This window comes from Lampetra planeri, chromosome 4 (assembly GCF_965212315.1).
Source record: "Lampetra planeri chromosome 4, kcLamPlan1.2.h2, whole genome shotgun sequence".
Lineage (NCBI taxonomy): Eukaryota > Metazoa > Chordata > Hyperoartia > Petromyzontiformes > Petromyzontidae > Lampetra > Lampetra planeri.
In genome coordinates this window covers 20,833,076-20,849,498 of record NC_136110.1, presented here as the reverse complement: position 1 = coordinate 20,849,498, position 16,423 = coordinate 20,833,076, and the positions used below count along the sequence as shown (strand labels likewise).

The following is a 16,423-nucleotide window of genomic DNA, read 5'->3' as shown; positions in this document are numbered from 1 at the left end:
TACCGAAAGAACCAAATAATATCACTCATTCATTGATCGTTTCGCTCCCTAGCTTCCCAGCTGTTATCTTGCTGACCGCTCTGATTTGCTTAAAGAGCGCCCGACTGTTTAACTCACCGACCGTCCGACCCTTCGCCTGACCGTCTTATCACCCGGCGGGCTGGCACACGATGACCGTGCGGACGGTTCCCCCACCCCGTGCCGCGCAGGTGTCGTTCCCCGTGAGCGTGGGCGTGCCGTACAAGGTGCGGCTTGGGGCGCGTGACGGCTCGGCGCCCTGGGAGCACGGCCCGGGCGGAGGGAACGAGCGCGCGGGCACCACTGCCGACACCACGGCCGCCCCGCACCTGCGCCGCTTCCGCATGACGGACGTGCGCACGCGCGCCACGTTCACCCATGCGCCCGGCGAGGCGCTGCCTCCCCCGTCCGGCGGGGACGTCTGGATGGAGATCCCCGCCGAGTGGCCCCAGAGACCAGCGCCGACGGGTGCGGGGAGAGCCGGGGCCGATGGTGGCGATAACTGGATACCGTACACAACGTGCAGCACGCATGGGGTCTATCTCGACTCTGAACCTCCTAACCCTCGTGCTAATTCTCGCAATATCCCTAACCCTAACACTCGCTAACCCGAACAAAGACAAAGATCCCCCGTTTAGCCTCCAGACTGTAGGGGCAAGTGCTGTTAGCCAGCACTATGATGGGCGGAGCGGTACATGAGGGGATGGGTGGCCAGTACAATGGCCCCCCAACTACCTTTTTCTCCCCAGTAGTGATGTTTACACACCACACCAGGTATTAATTTGAGGCTGAGTTGACCGAGGGGAGACCCAGGACCAATTTAGATAATCATCACCGGTGTTGGCTGTGAGCAGGAATCGAACTGTGGTCGCCGGGTTTGTAGCCCAGCGTGCTAACCGCTACACCTCCGCTCCCCACTAATACTAACCCTAACACAGCCATAAGCCTAACAATTCCTCTACCTCTAACCCTAACTCTACCTTTAACGCCAATACTACCCATATTCCTACGCCTGACCCTATCTCACCCCCACACAAGGGGTGTGAGTCTCGACACCAAATTTGTACATTGAGGCTCTGGGGCTCACTCCCCACCCACAATGCTGTCCCTCGTATTTCCCCCCTCTGCACATGTCACTGCCCCTCTCTCTTTCTCTACCCGCCTGTGGCCTGGTGTCTGATCCCGGTGAGATGCACCTTCTCTGGGCAGAAATCTAGGCCAGGTCACACAATCTCCATCTTCGCATAGTCCACCAATCGTTCCCCGCACATTATTGCTTATCTACGTATCCCTGCAGATGATGCTGTCCAATGTCAGATCCTAACCAATGGCAGTTACAATTGCAATTGCCTTGTGGTTGCAATTCGTTCTAAATGAATGGACCCGGGCCCGGTGTGTGCTGCTGCATGTTGGTGCTCAGTGCTCCGGTACCAGGTGCTGGTGTTCGGTGAGGACTTCATTGCGGCGCAGTCGGCGCCGCGCGTCACACTCATGGTGGTCGGCACGCATGGCGACTCGGGCGAGCGCTGGCTGGGCGAGGCGACTCGCGGGGACCAGCAGGGCGTCCACGACCAGCCGGTGCGTCTCTCCCTTGCCAGGGCCGGAGTAACTCATAGGCTAATAAGAACTGAGACCTCAGGCCCTCATATTTTTAAGACCCTCTTTTAGGCCCTCCATGCCATGTTGAAGTAACAGCTCAGCAACCGGTGGCACGGCCATCACAATCTATTTTCTCTTTCAATTACAATGACATCATTGACTTAAAGCTTTCGTGACTGCTAGAATTCATACTCTTTAGGTCTTTCGGTAAAGCCCCGTATTTTTTAATCCTTTATATTAAGTTCATTTGCTTGCTTGCTTGCTTGTGCGCTTACGACCGTGCAAATCTTTCGGTCGTTTTTTAACCCACTTCCCGTGATCCAATCGAGCTGACATTTTGCACACAGACTCGTTGTGCGTGACAATTTATTTTAGTGAAAAAATGTTTCCAAAATTTTCCACTTTTTAGGAATTTTTTTTTTCATATTTAATTTAAAATACCAATGTGATAAAAATGAAACTCTTACTCAAGAAAAACAGAAATAAATAATAAAATAAAACCGATGCCACGCATATAAAGGATTTATAGTGAAAAACTTTGTTTTTACGGGTTAATTTTTTCACCTGATGATGATTGCTTGTGTTGCGATCGAAACGTCGTGATATTTTTTATTTATATTTTTTGTATTATTTTTCTATCTACGTGGCTTTACCGAAAGACCCAAAGAGAATGGCATCGTTCATGACTTTGTGACAGCGAAAAAAAATGTGTCGTGAGGGATTTATGATTCATGACTGATTTATGTTTGATGAATTTACCTTGAGTACGATAAATTTGTTAATTTTACAAAGGCAAATCAACATGTTTTATAACTTGCAATATGTAATAACTACTCAGGCCCTTACTTCGTAGGCCTTAGGCCCCTTATAACTTAATTCCGGCCGTGCCCATAACCCGCAGCGCTGGCTGCAGCCGGTGATGTAGTCGCTATTAACAAAGCTTCCTTGGAGCGCAAGGACGTCTATATTGGTTGTCTTCCGTATCCTTGCGAAATTCCGCTTCACCCGGGAAAAGGCCCTCATCGTTGAGTTAACAAATCCGTACACTTGGGCCAGGTTTGACGAATTGTTTTCGGGTATTGAAACATTTTTTGTGGTTGCGTATTGATCGTTGATTGGCTGATGTCCCATCATCGACCCTCCCCCGTGCAGGTGATGGTCTTTGAGGTGAAGGCCGTGGATCTGGGGGAGCTCCGGCGAGCCATCCTCTCCGCCTCCTGTGAAATCGGTGCGTGGCTTTTCATAATCCCACTCAACCTACTCTTGAGCACGCCACCATGGCACTGTAGTGATGTCACTGCAGTGTCACTGTGTCACTACCAGGGCTTGATTTCAGTCGGCTCTGTTCGGGTCAGTGACACGGAAACTTACCCCTCCCTGACATGAGACCGCTGGCTGTTGAACTTCCTGAAGGACATCCATTCGCAGAATATGCTGACTCTAACCACACAACGGAATTGTTTCTTAAATCCACACTATTATTTAAAGCCTTCCAAGAACCTTCCCCAATCTTACCATGCTATCCTGCCACAGTACATTTGCACACACAGAACCCGATATATGTGTAATGCGAGCGTAAATGGGGTTGTTGCTGGGCTCTGGTCCAATCACACAGCCCGGGGTATTGGGAGGCGGAGCCTGGTCTGCGGGGCGTGTGGGAGGGGCCACCGTTCACCTCGGCTCCAATGGGAGGCGAGGTGAATGGGGGCGGAGCCAGCGGGGTAGTATGGGAAGGCCGGATCTGACGATCCGGAAGGGGAGGAATCAGGGTCACGTGGGGGGAATGTATATAAGTGGGAGCCCGGAAGAGATCGGGGCAGTCGGGGAAGTTAAGAGGCTGAGCCACGTTGGGTGGTGAGGAAAGATCCGCGCCATCGGCCACGTGGCCGAAGGACCTCTGCACGCCGTCGGCCAGCGGTGTGCGGAGTGCGGGAATAGAGGAGCTAACGGAGGAGCGTGCGGGGCACGCGAGAGAGAGCGTGCGCAGCATGCGAGAGAGAGAGCATACGTGGCACGCGAGAGGGAGCGTGCGCGGGGCGCGCGCGGAACGACTCTGGTCCGAGAGGAGGCCAGTGGAGGTGCGGAGAAGAACCTGAATAAAAGACAAACGGAGACCAGCATCGCCTGATGGAGTCTTTTATTACATATGCATAAGCCACACTGTGATCGTCACTAACACTGAAACTGTTGAACGTGGACAGAAGCAGTTTTCTGTGACCTCACGTACTGCTTGTTTTTGTAAAAGTACAATTTTGTAATTTCCTTCACAGATTACAACATTCAAGTGGACAAGATTGTGGTTAAGAATGCCGATTCCACAGACAACACTTACGAGTTTGAGTTGGAAGGGTAAGCACAAGCTACAGCCACTCCCTTAAAACACATTCCTGCGGAGGGAGCTGGTAGGAACGTTGGGTTGCTCAGTTAATAGCCAGGGTCAACGGCGGCGTGATGTATTCCACAAATATGGCCGACTGTGAGAGCGGGCACAAGCCGGCGTGAGTAGGTTAAACGTTGAGTTTTATAAGGGCACCACGGGGTGACCAGCCCCTCCCCACCCAGCCCTACCCCTCCCACCCCCCACCCAGCCCCACCCTCCCCACCCAGCCCCACCCCACCCTCCCCTCTCCACCCAGCCCCACCCCTCCCATTTTTGAATGCACGACGGACGGATGGACACAATAATCCCCTGTGGGCTGGTGGAACCAGGTGGTTCCTACCAGTATGATGTGGGAATTACTGAATGTTGCCATCTAGTGTACATTGGATGTTATAGATATGACATTTATGACCAGGTAAGAGCCGATTGAGACCAGCAGTCGAATTTCCAAGGAGACCTTGATTTTGATGTAAAAAACCCCACATGGCGTCATCTGTGAAAAGAGTATCCTTGAGTTAAAATAGCTGGGTTCATGTTCTAAATGTCCTGTTTTTTTATGCTTCCGTTTTAAATTGTAAGCGTTAAAATGCATTCGCTCTGCTGTGTGTCTCACACATAGGGTCACTATAACGTTCGTAAAAATGATACAATATAAGCCAAACCTTCATTTAAAGTTGTCTTGGCGATGAAGACTTTCCACATGTAAAATCCACCAATTTCATCAAAGAGTTAATGGAAAGAACTTGCAGACACAAACCAGCGCGAAAAGGATGATTTGTTCAAAATGCAAACGTTATATATTTGCTCTGACAGCCACCATTCAGCTTCCAAACTACTGATGCAATACAGCATTTCTGAGTACAGGTGCATGTTGAAAAGCATTAATGCGTGCAAGATTTTTTCCAACTCGTGTTTTTTACGATTCTGTTTCAGGAGTTTAAATGTTCTCAGCCGAAAGCCGGCTATCTCCAAAGAAATGCGTCTGATTAGAGCCACCAGGAGCCCATCAATAGGCCCAGACCAAGCAGCTTTGGCCAATGGTGACTTCATGGAGGAGTTTGCGCAGGATGCTCCAGCCAATGAGATTGCTGGGGACCACCATCCTGAAGCCTCAGCCAGTGATGGTGCATGGGTAGAGCCTGAACAGGACCCCCTGGCCGATGAGGCCATGGCAGCGGGACTTCCCGAAGAAGACGAAGCATTCGACGAGGGAAAAAGCGACATATCTTCTGGTGATGAGCTGCTTGGGCCAGCGAGCGTGGACCCGGAGGAATAGCTTTGACCTAATAATACCTATTTTCCACTGGGACACCTGAGCTAAGCCATCATGGAGCCCTAACAGTAACGGTGGTTTTCCACTCACTACCAAGACGGTACCAAGCTGTAATACTCTGGGCTCATAAGACATCAGAATCTGGCTCAGGGGGACAAGAAAGTCCAGGGCTGGGTTATAGACGCGTTCACTGCATGTGGTGTCAGTCAGTACACCGTGAGGACAGCATCTCCACGGACATGTGTCTCGTTCATTGCGTGTGAGGTGAGTGGCACAGCTCGGTTTCTGCAGTGGGAATGCAATCAGGCGCTTCCTGAGCCACACCAAACTATCTCAGCATGGACCTCCGATTAGCATGGTGCGAAAGAAGTTCAACAGACATACACACGACCTGGCATGGCTCAGTTGTGCAGTGGAAAAGATAAGGCACAGTGATTATCTCAGAGGCTATATTTAAGATTGTCAATGTGGTGCTGTCTTGTGTGCAAAACTTCTACTCTTACAGAAATAAGCAGTGACAAATGTGCTCCCATTTTTCTGCATTTATAATTAGGAGCAATTCTTCCACTTACATCAATAAAATAAATTTTGAAGATAAATACTGTAAATGCACTTTGGAGCCACAGAAAGAGACATCTTCCTTAATCGCTGGTGCTGCGCTGTGAACGTTACCAAAAGTCCACATGCACGCACCAGACTGGTTACAAAAACCAGAGCACATTTTGTCATGCACAATTCAATTCAGGTAAAGCTTCTAAATTTAAAGAGATTGATTTTGTTTTATGAATAGCTTTTTTGAGAGTTGTTTTCATTTTGATATGTACAAAATAAAGACTTGGTTGTGTTTTGAATGCATCATGCGGTTGTTGTGGACGCTGTTGTGTTGTGGGCTGGTTTATTATCGCACCACACAAACCACGATTATACCACCACCACCACTCTCAACTCATCACAACACTGACTTCTTGTCAGCACTGAATGTTATGTGAACCCCGAGTGATCTCTTGAGTCACGACATTTAATCGTTTCATGATCGTATTCTGCCATTTAAATTTTCACCCCTTTGGTAATCCACTTCTGGATGAAGACATTGCCAAAGCTTGTGGAAGAAGACATTGACATATCTTCTTGGTTCTTTCGGTAAAGTCACGTAGAAGGGAAGTAATAAAATAATAAAAATAAAACATAATAAAACAATTCTCACGACGTTTCGGCCACAACGCAAGCAGCCGTCCTCAGGCGAAGAATGAGAACATTATCAAGCTAGGAGCTTATGTAGGTGTAGCGAGGAGGAGCGCCTTAACAAAAGAATGTGCATATGAAGAGGAATTTAGCATACCAATGGGCAATGAGTAGGAGGTGGGCGGAGAGGGTTCAAAGTCCCATTATGCCCATGCATTATGCAGGATCAACAGCACCACGGGGGGGCACAAGGAACAGCGTTAATAAGGGAAAGGAATGTTAATGATATGTAGCTGCATTTACCCAACAACCACGTAGAAAACCAAAGTAAAAACTACATAAAAAACTAAAATATAAACTGATACTTACTATACTCTACAATAAGCTGAGTTACTAACAACAAATAATAACTTACAATTCTACGTCGTAAGAAGTATATAATATACTTCCATCTAAACTTTATTCTCTTAGCATATACAGTACTATATACTGCCATAGATAAACCCAACATTAAATTATATACTGTATTGCTGTAAACCACCCTATACTTTATACATTTTAATATAACACTATGTATTATTCAACTCACCCTAATGTGTATCGAAATGGTTTATTACGTCCTTCCAATGATTGCTAAGCCTGAATCCATCTTCTCGGTTAAAATTGTCTCTGTGTTTGTATATGTGGATCGCCTCATGAACGAATCTCTCATGATAGCCAGATGGCTTGCAGAGAACCTCCGTCTTGGAGAAGTCAATGTCATGTGAGCCCACTGAGTTGTAACAGTGGTCTGCCACGGCTGAGGTGTTTGTCCTACCGTGTTTTAGATCAGCTTTATGTTCACGAATGCGGTCTGAGACGTGTCGTTTGGTTTCCCCAATGTAACTGCTACCACAGAGGCAACTTAGTTTGTAGACGCCAGGGTACTGTATGTCTGGAATCACATCTTTTACAGACGGTACCAGATCACGGATTTTATGTACTGTGTTGAATCGGACCTGGATCTTGTGTTTAATCAGGATTTTGGAGATCTTTTTTGTGACCCCAGCAATGTAGGGTAAGGTGATGGTCTTGAAAGGCTCCTCAACAGGATCTTTCTTGATGGTTGGAGTGATGGCTTTGCGGATTGTGTAGTCGGAGTAACCATTAGCCTTAAGAGCTTGGCGTACGTGTTTGAGTTCACTGGAAATGTGTTCATGGTCGGAGATGCATTGGGCTCTATGATATAGAGTCTTGATGAGGGAATTCTTCTGGGATGGATGGTGGTGGGAATCCGGTTTTAGATAAGCATCCGTGTGGGTGGCTTTCCTGTAGACAGAGTGGCTCATTGAACCATCAGGTCTCCTTTTGATTAGGACATCCAAAAAGGGTAGCTTGCCATCATTTTCGACTTCCATGGTGAATCTGATGGCTGGGTGTATGGAATTGATGTGGTCGAGAAATTGGTCTAGAGCAGGCCGGCCATGTGGCCAGATGACAAAAGTGTCGTCTACGTACCTCTTCCATAAGGTCGGGCGTAGAGTGGCAGTCTGGATGGCGTCCGTCTCAAATTTCTCCATGAAGATGTTGGCTACAACCGGAGATAGGAGGGAGCCCATTGGGGTGCCCTCAATTTGCTTGTAGAAGGTTCCATTCCAGGTGAAGTATGTATTGGTTAAGCAGTGTCTCACCAGGGGGGGTACCCCAGCATTCAGTCCTTGATGAACCAAGTCTTCAATGATTGCGATGGTGTCAGGCACAGGCACCTTGGTGAACAAGGAAACCACATCAAAACTGACAAGCAGGTCGTCTGGGGACAGGGCAATCCCCTTGATTGTCGATACCAGGTCAGTAGAGTTTAGTACTGCAGAGGTGGTTTTTCCAGTGAAAGGCCGTAGGATTTCGGACAAAAAACGAGCCAGTTTGTAAGTGGGGGAGTTGATAGTAGAGACAATGGGACGAAGAGGTGTATCTTCTTTATGTATCTTTGGCAAGCCGTACAATCTTGGTGGCCTGGCTGCAGAAGGTTTCAACGAGAACTGTTTGGTCTGATCAATTAATGCGGTTGAAGCAGAAATGATGTTGTTGGTTTTGGAGACGAGGATGTTGGTGGGGTCTCTTTTTATTTTGTATAGCTGCCATCGTTGAGTAGTTCTTGAATTTTGTTGTTGTATTCTATTTTGTCCATGATGACAGTGGCATTGCCTTTGTCGGCTGAGAGGATGACAATGTCATCCCTCTTTTTTAATTGAGCTAATTCAAAACGCTCATCTTTGCTGATGTTGCTAGCTGGCATCTTAGCGTTTTTGAGGGTTACAGAGATTTCAGATCTTGCTACGTCTGCAGCGATGTGACTCAAGCCCTTGAGAGCTACATCTACTCGAGCAATTATATCATTAACTGGTATGTGTCTAGGTGTGACTGCAAAGTTTAGTCCTTTAGCTAAAACGGATTTCAAACCTTCAGAAATAGGACTGTTACTGCGATTAATTACGACTTTGTTAACATCTAGCTTTTCAGGAAATGAACCTTATGGCGGTATGTGATGCCGCCGCCGCGAAGCAGCTCTGCGGGCGCCCCCCATCTACGACCTCGCCACCACCAAGCGGCGGGGCCAACACTGCTTCCCCCTCACCACCCCCCACATAAACACACCCTCACACATTTCCCCCCCATAGAGCTCCGAGGGGAGGTCACCTGGCCGACAGGTTTTCACCCAGAAGCCCTCTCATAGGGATAATCTTCACGGTTTCCTGCGGCCAGGGAATTGGGCGATCTCCCCCGATGCTAACTCGCACCGCGGCGCTGTGACTTGGGTTGAGATTACATGGTCATGGCGGGGCTGCCCAGCCACCACGGTTAACACACACACCCCACACACGGATCGGCAGGCAGGTAGGGGGGCGGAGCCACGAACGGCGGGAAACCAGGGTGGGCGTCTGATTGGCAGGACGAATGTGCTTGTGCACGGCCGCCAGCGCAGCAGCCAGCGGCAGTCCCTTTGATATGGAAACCGGGATGTGGATGGCGCTGAGAGCGCCGAATGCTGCGGCGCAAGATGAGCAATCTGATTGGCCGGGAAGGCCATCGGATCAGCGACGGCTTTTCTTTGTTCTTATATTCTTAGGTTTTTTCGGTAAAGTCACGTAGGTAAAACATCAAAATTAATGAAAATAAAATAAAAACAAAAATCACGACGTTTCGGAGGCAACACAAGTCTCCGTCATCAGGTGGGACCGTCACAGCCGAATTAGCTGCATCAAGTGAGGCAATGATTCAAGAAGTAATCCCTTATAAGCAAGTTGAAGGGGGGAGGAGAGGGGGGGGGGAGCTCATCAGAATGTGGTAGCCAATGAATGGAACGCATCGGGAGGGAGGGGGGCGGGGCTCAAAGACAGCAGGAAGCGCTAAGCACAACGCATCGGGAGGGGGAGGGGGGGGGAGCGGGGCCAAAACAATGGACGACGGCTTGGACGCGGCTGCCGCTGCACACGCCAACACAATGGACAGAGAGGGGGGAGGGGAGGTCTGATACACATGATAGACAAAAGAACGAAAATGCCCATGTTTATACCAATGCTGGCTGAGCAATGAAGAGAGCACTGCCAAAAAATAACTGGGGATGTTAACACTCGGTAAAGTAAAATAGTGCCTGTCAGATAAGATGGTCCAAAAAAGTGTAATTAAGTCTTTTTTGCGTGGTTGATAACATCTTTCCAATGATTACAAAGTTTGTACCCATCATCACGGTTGAAATTATGTCTGTGTTTGTATATTTGTATGGCTTCGTGTACAAACCTTTGATGGTAGCCGGAAGGTTTGCAGAGAACCTCGGTCTCGGAAAAGACAATTTCATGAGAGCCCACTGAGTTGTAGCAATGATCGGCAACGGCAGAAGAATCAGTTCTGCCGTGTTTCAGATCTGATTTGTGTTCGCGGACACGATCAGAAACATGACGTTTCGTTTCTCCAATGTAGCAATCACCACAAATGCAACTCAATTTGTAGACTCCAGGATACTGTAAGTCAGGAACGACATCCTTCACAGATGGAATCAGATCACGGATTTTATGCACTATACTGAATCGGACTTGGATCTTATGTTTGTTTAGAATTTTGGAGATCTTTTTGGTCACGCCTGCTATGTATGGTAACGTGATGGTTTTGGTCGGAGTTTCAAGTGGCTGTTTCTGTGTGGTGGGAGAGACAGCTTGGCGGATAGTACGGTCAGAGTATCCGTTCATCCTGAGGGCCCGATGTACATGTCTTAATTCACCGGTCAGGTGGTGTTTGTCAGAAATGCCATGGGCTCTGTGGTATAGCGTTTTGATGAGAGAATTCTTTTGAGATGGGTGGTGGTGGGAATCCGGTTTCAAGTAGGAATCTGTGTGGGTGGCTTTCCTGTAGACAGAATGTCCCAAGGATCCGTCAGGCCTCCTCTCAAACAGAATATCCAAGAATGGTAGTTTACCGTCTTTCTCCACTTCCATGGTGAATCTGATGGATGGGTGTCTAGAATTGATGTGGTCCAAGAAGTGGTTCAATGCTGGGAGGCCATGTGGCCAGATGACGAAAGTGTCATCCACATACCTCTTCCACAGGGAAGGACGCAGGGTAGATGTCTGGATGGCGTCTGATTCAAACTTTTCCATGAACATGTTGGCTATAACTGGTGACAAAGGGGAGCCCATAGGGGTACCCTCATTCTGTTTGTAGAAGGTGCCATTCCAGGTAAAATAGGTGTTGGTGAGGCAATGCCTAACCAGCGCAGGTGCATCAGAATTCAATCCATGTTGGACTAAGTCCTCAATTATTGTTAGGGTGTCCAGTACTGGGACTTTGGTAAACAAAGATACTACATCAAAGCTGACGAGGATGTCATCAGGAGATAGTACCATGTCCTTAACCATAGAGACTAATTGGGTTGAGTTGAGTACTGCCGAAGCGGTCTTGCCTGTGAAAGGGAGCAGAGTATCTGATAGAAAACGGGCTAGTTTGTACGTTGGAGAGTTTATAGTCGACACAATGGGTCGTAGCGGGGTGCCTTCCTTATGGATTTTGGGAAGACCATAGAGTCTGGGAGGTCTTGCCGCCGATGGTTTTAGAGAGGGACGTTTGCTTGGTTCGATTAGGGAAGTCGAACTCGTGATGATACTGTTGGTTTTCGTCGTTAGGCTTTTAGTGGGATCGTTTTTAATTTTGGAGTAACTCCCATCATTAAGAAGGTCCAGGATTTTGTTGTTGTATGAATCTTTATCCATGATGACCGTGGCATTGCCCTTGTCTGCCGAGAGGATGACTATATCATCTCTCTTTTTTAGGTCCGCGAGTTCAGAGCGTTCGTTTTTGCTGATGTTACTAGTGGGTTTCTTAGCATTCTTAAGAATAGTAGCTATTTCAGCTCTTGCTACGTCCGCATGGATGTGTCCTATGCCTCTGAGGGCTACATCAATCTGAGAAATCATATCCTCTACTGGTATATATTTAGGGGTGACGGCGAAATTTAGTCCTTTGGCCAGTACCGTTTTTAGTGTCAGAAATTGGGATGTTACTCTGATTAATCACGGTCTTGTTAACATCCAGCTTTGCGATGTGTGGCTCTGGTTTCTTCTTAGATAGGAGGTTGAATTTAGAAATCAGGTTAGCTTTGCATTTGGCTGACATTGAGTCAGCAGAAGCAGAAGTCATGTTATCAACGTGGTTCCAATCAGAAGGTGACATTTTTTGTGTTAACATTAAATGTGTTTGTAAGAGAGTCTTGTCTAAATTATCGAGTTCAGATCGGAGTAACCTTATTCTCTCCGAGATTAGTGATAGGCTAGCTTTAAATAAGATCTGTTTACAGTTCGGTGAGGACACAGCAGCGGATGTGAGTGTGAAAGCGATGGGTATTACCTTGTTATCTCGGCATCTCTTGAGGAAGGCCAGCAACTCGAGAAGCTGTGACTTCTTGTCTCGTCTGTTAAAAACTCTAACAGATAGGTGGAATTCCTCCCCGTAGAGGGCATTAATTCTAGATTTGAAGCTTTCGTGACTGCAAGGAATCATATTCTTAGGTTTTTTCGGTAAAGTCACGTAGGTAAAACATCAAAATTAATGAAAATAAAATAAAAACAAAATCACGACGTTTCGGAGGCAACACAAGTCTCCGTCATCAGGTGGGACCGTCACAGCCGAATTAGCTGCATCAAGTGAGGCAATGATTCAAGAAGTAATCCCTTATAAGCAAGTTGAAGGGGGGAGAAGAGGGGGGGGAGCTCATCAGAATGTGGTAGCCAATGAATGGAACGCATCGGGAGGGAGGGGGGCGGGGCTCAAAGACAGCAGGGAGCGCTAAGCACAACGCATCGGGAGGGGGGGGGGAGCGGGGCCAAAACAATGGACGACGGCTTGGACGCGGCTGCCGCTGCACACGCCAACACAATGGACAGAGAGGGGGGAGGGGAGGTTTGATACACATGATAGACAAAATAACGAAAATGCCCATGTTTATACCAATGCTGGCTGAGCAATGAAGAGAGCACTGCCAAAAAATAACTGGGGATGTTAACACTCGGTAAAGTAAAATAGTGCCTGTCAGATAAGATGGTCCAAAAAAGTGTAATTAAGTCTTTTTTGCGTGGTTGATAACATCTTTCCAATGATTACTAAGTTTGTACCCATCATCACGGTTGAAATTATGTCTGTGTTTGTATATTTGTATGGCTTCGTGTACAAACCTTTGATGGTAGCCGGGAGGTTTGCAGAGAACCTCGGTCTCGGAAAAGACAATTTCATGAGAGCCCACTGAGTTGTAGCAATGATCGGCAACGGCAGAAGAATCAGTTCTGCCGTGTTTCAGATCTGATTTGTGTTCGCGGACACGATCAGAAACATGACGTTTCGTTTCTCCAATGTAGCAATCACCACAAATGCAACTCAATTTGTAGACTCCTGGATACTGTAAGTCAGGAACGACATCCTTCACAGATGGAATCAGATCACGGATTTTATGCACTGTACTGAATCGGACTTGGATCTTATGTTTGTTTAGAATTTTGGAGATCTTTTTGGTCACGCCTGCTATGTATGGTAACGTGATGGTTTTGGTCGGAGTTTCAAGTGGCTGTTTCTGTGTGGTGGGAGAGACAGCTTTGATGTGGGTAACGATAAAAAGGGGCCACAGAAAGGGGAGAAGGTATCTTGCTTCTCGAGTCAGCCACCGGGGCGGTCGTCTCTTCAGTTCAGCTAATCGAACGTCCATGTGACGAGTCGAAGTGCTGCAAGGACAGGCGCACCGGAGCGTCGAACCGTGAGTAAGAGAGAGAGAGAGCTGGTATTGAGCGTAATAGCCAAATAAGTTTAAGTCACAACAGACGAGTTCAGACCAACGGGAGATAATTTTAATCCTGCTTTGCCGATTCAGATTAATTCAGGAGAGTGGCTCACAGTCGGCCGGTAATAAATAGTTAATAACTAACCACAGTCTCGTGTGGATTCTACGAGTGTATTGAAAGTGAATTGTGGTGTGTGTGCGCTCGCGTTGACGTGTGTGGCTGGGTGCACCGCGTCCCGGTGGAAGAAACGCTGCGCCCGCAGGACTCCGCGAGGGCGCGTCTCGTCCTGTGGCCCCTACCCTCCGCGCTGCGTGTGTGCATAGGCGTGAATGACGGGTTAACGTGCGGATCTGACCCTCTATTAGGTTATACTTACGTTTGTGCTGCGTTAACTGCTTAGCGTGTGCTCACGGTGAGCAACGGCAGACCCGCAAGGGCACACGTGGGATTAATCATACGGCTTTTTATTTAGCGTGTGCCCACTGGGAGCGACGGTAGACTCGCATGGGTACATGTGAGATAATTCATACGGCTTTAGTTTAGTGTGTGCCCACGGGGGGGGGGGGGGGGTGCTGAAAGCGCGTGGTGCTGTGTGTGCGCTCGTAACGTAGGTGGTCGGTGTTTCCGCGGGTGCACGCTCCGTTCTGTGGCTGTGGATACTCGTGCTGCGTGAGGGCTCACACCCACCGTAAACACCGGTCCCACGGCCCTTTAAACGAGCGCTATCACCCGCTCACGGCGGCCGCGCGTGTGCGAGCAACGCCACTGCCCTCCGACCCCCAGCTGCCGTGTTATTTTTAGAGTGTGCACGGGGTTGAGCAGTAGCGTGTGGGTAGTTATTACCAATGTTTGAGGGAAGGCACGCGGAGGGTGTTTGAATGACCAAGGTGGCCAAGGGGCCAGCCGAGAGTTATGTCTCACAGAGAGGAATCGGGGGGCAGTAGCCCCCACAGGTACCCCGGCTCTCGCATAATATCCTTGATGCAGTCATTTTTAGTCTGTTGATGGTCAGCGATGCGGCAATTGACTAATCTGGACGAGCTCTACCCGATGCACCACTACGGTGCGTACGAGCGTTCAGGGTTTCAGCACAATCGTCCTCGCTGCGTTTCGACATCGCGGAGTAGCACCACTGATTTCGGATTGATTGGTACCCCAGTCGCGGAGTTAAGTACACCCCTGGAAAAAAAGTGACCCAGAAATAAAATATTTAATTGCCTCGGCCATTTTATATTATTTGGGGGTACCGCAATAAGGATCAAATATATTTACTGTTTCAACACAAAAAAAAAAACCTCTGGGGCAGTTTTAACAGTGCGTCACTCAGTGTGGCAAGAGGTTAACTACCTCGCCTGGTATGCAGGAGGTCGTGGGATCGATCCAACCCTGACGCCTGCTGCATATTTGGAATGTGCATGTCAGAATGTATTCATACTCGAGGAATCCGATGAGCTATAAAGCTATTTTTCACAGATATCCAGTTTTGCCCGACACAATTAGAGTCAACATGCGTTCAATATTATTTGGCTGCTAGACATTTCCACGTGATGAGAAATGACTTCTTTGAGCTATCATTTGTGGCCAGGTCTATTCTGAAAGATATATATTGCTCAGTGGGGCCTGCCTGGTAACATAATTTTTTTTATTTACAATTAAATACCGAAGTTTAATAGTGTCATCAGCAGTCAGGCTGTGCTTGAAAGCAATGCTGAACTGCCGGATGTTTATAGGGAAGGGCCCTCTCATCTCAGGTATGCGACCAGACTTCCATGCAAAATGATAAACAATAAATATGTGAAAGTGAGCCGACACAAGTTTGCAGGGGGTTCGTCTTTTATTGCTTCCCCCAGTCCACACTCGTCCCCAGCCTTCTCGATCCGGTTCCCACCAATTCTTCCCCTTTTCCTCGCCCGTTCTCTTATATCTCACCTGCTCCCCCCCCCCTTTCTTTTGGTGGGAATCCTTCCCCTGACATCCCTTACAAATACATAACCGTGTAATGACGCCGGCACACGTTGCACTTTACTATGAGCCTTTATTCGTACACAGCACTATCTAGTTGACTTCTTATCCCCGGCGTTTAACAGTACTCCCCTTTTTGTATTTGGATTGTCAGCCAATACCGGTTACAACAAGTGCACCTATTGTTCTCTTTTAGCTCCGCCCACCCCCCCAACACGTTCCATTCATTGGCTACCACATTCAGATAAGTCCCTCCCCTCCCCCTTAACTTGTATTTAAGAGCTGGTCTCTTGGAATTTTGCGTCACTTGATAAAGTAAATTTAGCTGTGACGGTCCCACCTGATGACGGAGACTTGTGTTGCCTCCGAAACGTCGTGATTTATCATTTTATTTCTATTATTTTTACCTACGTGACTTTACCGAAAAAACCTAAGAGTATAACACTATCTAGGTCGTCTTCGTCTCTCTGTCACCAAATACAACAATCTGCCATACACAGCCTTCACAGACTGCTGGGGAAAGCGCTGTTAGCGAGCACCGAGAAATGCCGGTGACTGCACACGACGGGGGGGGGTGGGGTGGCCAGCACCACGCCCGCACGCCTTTGTCTCCCCAGTGGCGATGCTTCCACATCGCACCAGGTACTTATTTGAAGCCGAGTCGACCTAGGGGAGTCTCAGGACCGGTTCAAATAATCGTCAACTTGTTGGCCG

At 48.1% G+C, this 16,423-nt stretch overlaps 1 protein-coding gene across 1 annotated transcript; it reads left to right on the top strand.

Annotated features, from left to right (window-relative positions):
- The first annotated feature begins 170 nt into the window (after positions 1-170).
- LOC144717750 (uncharacterized) lies at positions 171-6,125 on the top strand. The gene is made up of 5 exons (XM_078593372.1): positions 171-486; positions 1,439-1,596; positions 2,770-2,845; positions 3,888-3,966; positions 4,931-6,125. Exons 1-5 carry the CDS (start codon positions 171-173, stop codon positions 5,271-5,273), a joined length of 972 nt encoding a protein of 323 aa, XP_078449498.1. The 3' UTR covers positions 5,274-6,125.
- Positions 6,126-16,423: the final 10,298 nt, after the last annotated feature.

Excerpts from the sequence above, each read along its gene's own strand:
- LOC144717750 (XM_078593372.1), top strand. The coding sequence starts at position 171 with ATGACCGTGCGGACGGTTCCCCCACCCCGTGCCGCGCAGGTGTCGTTC. Across the intron at positions 1,597-2,769 it reads AGGGCGTCCACGACCAGCCG|GTGATGGTCTTTGAGGTGAA; the intron begins GTGCGTCTCTCC and ends TCCCCCGTGCAG. Across the intron at positions 2,846-3,887 it reads CTCCGCCTCCTGTGAAATCG|ATTACAACATTCAAGTGGAC; the intron begins GTGCGTGGCTTT and ends TTTCCTTCACAG.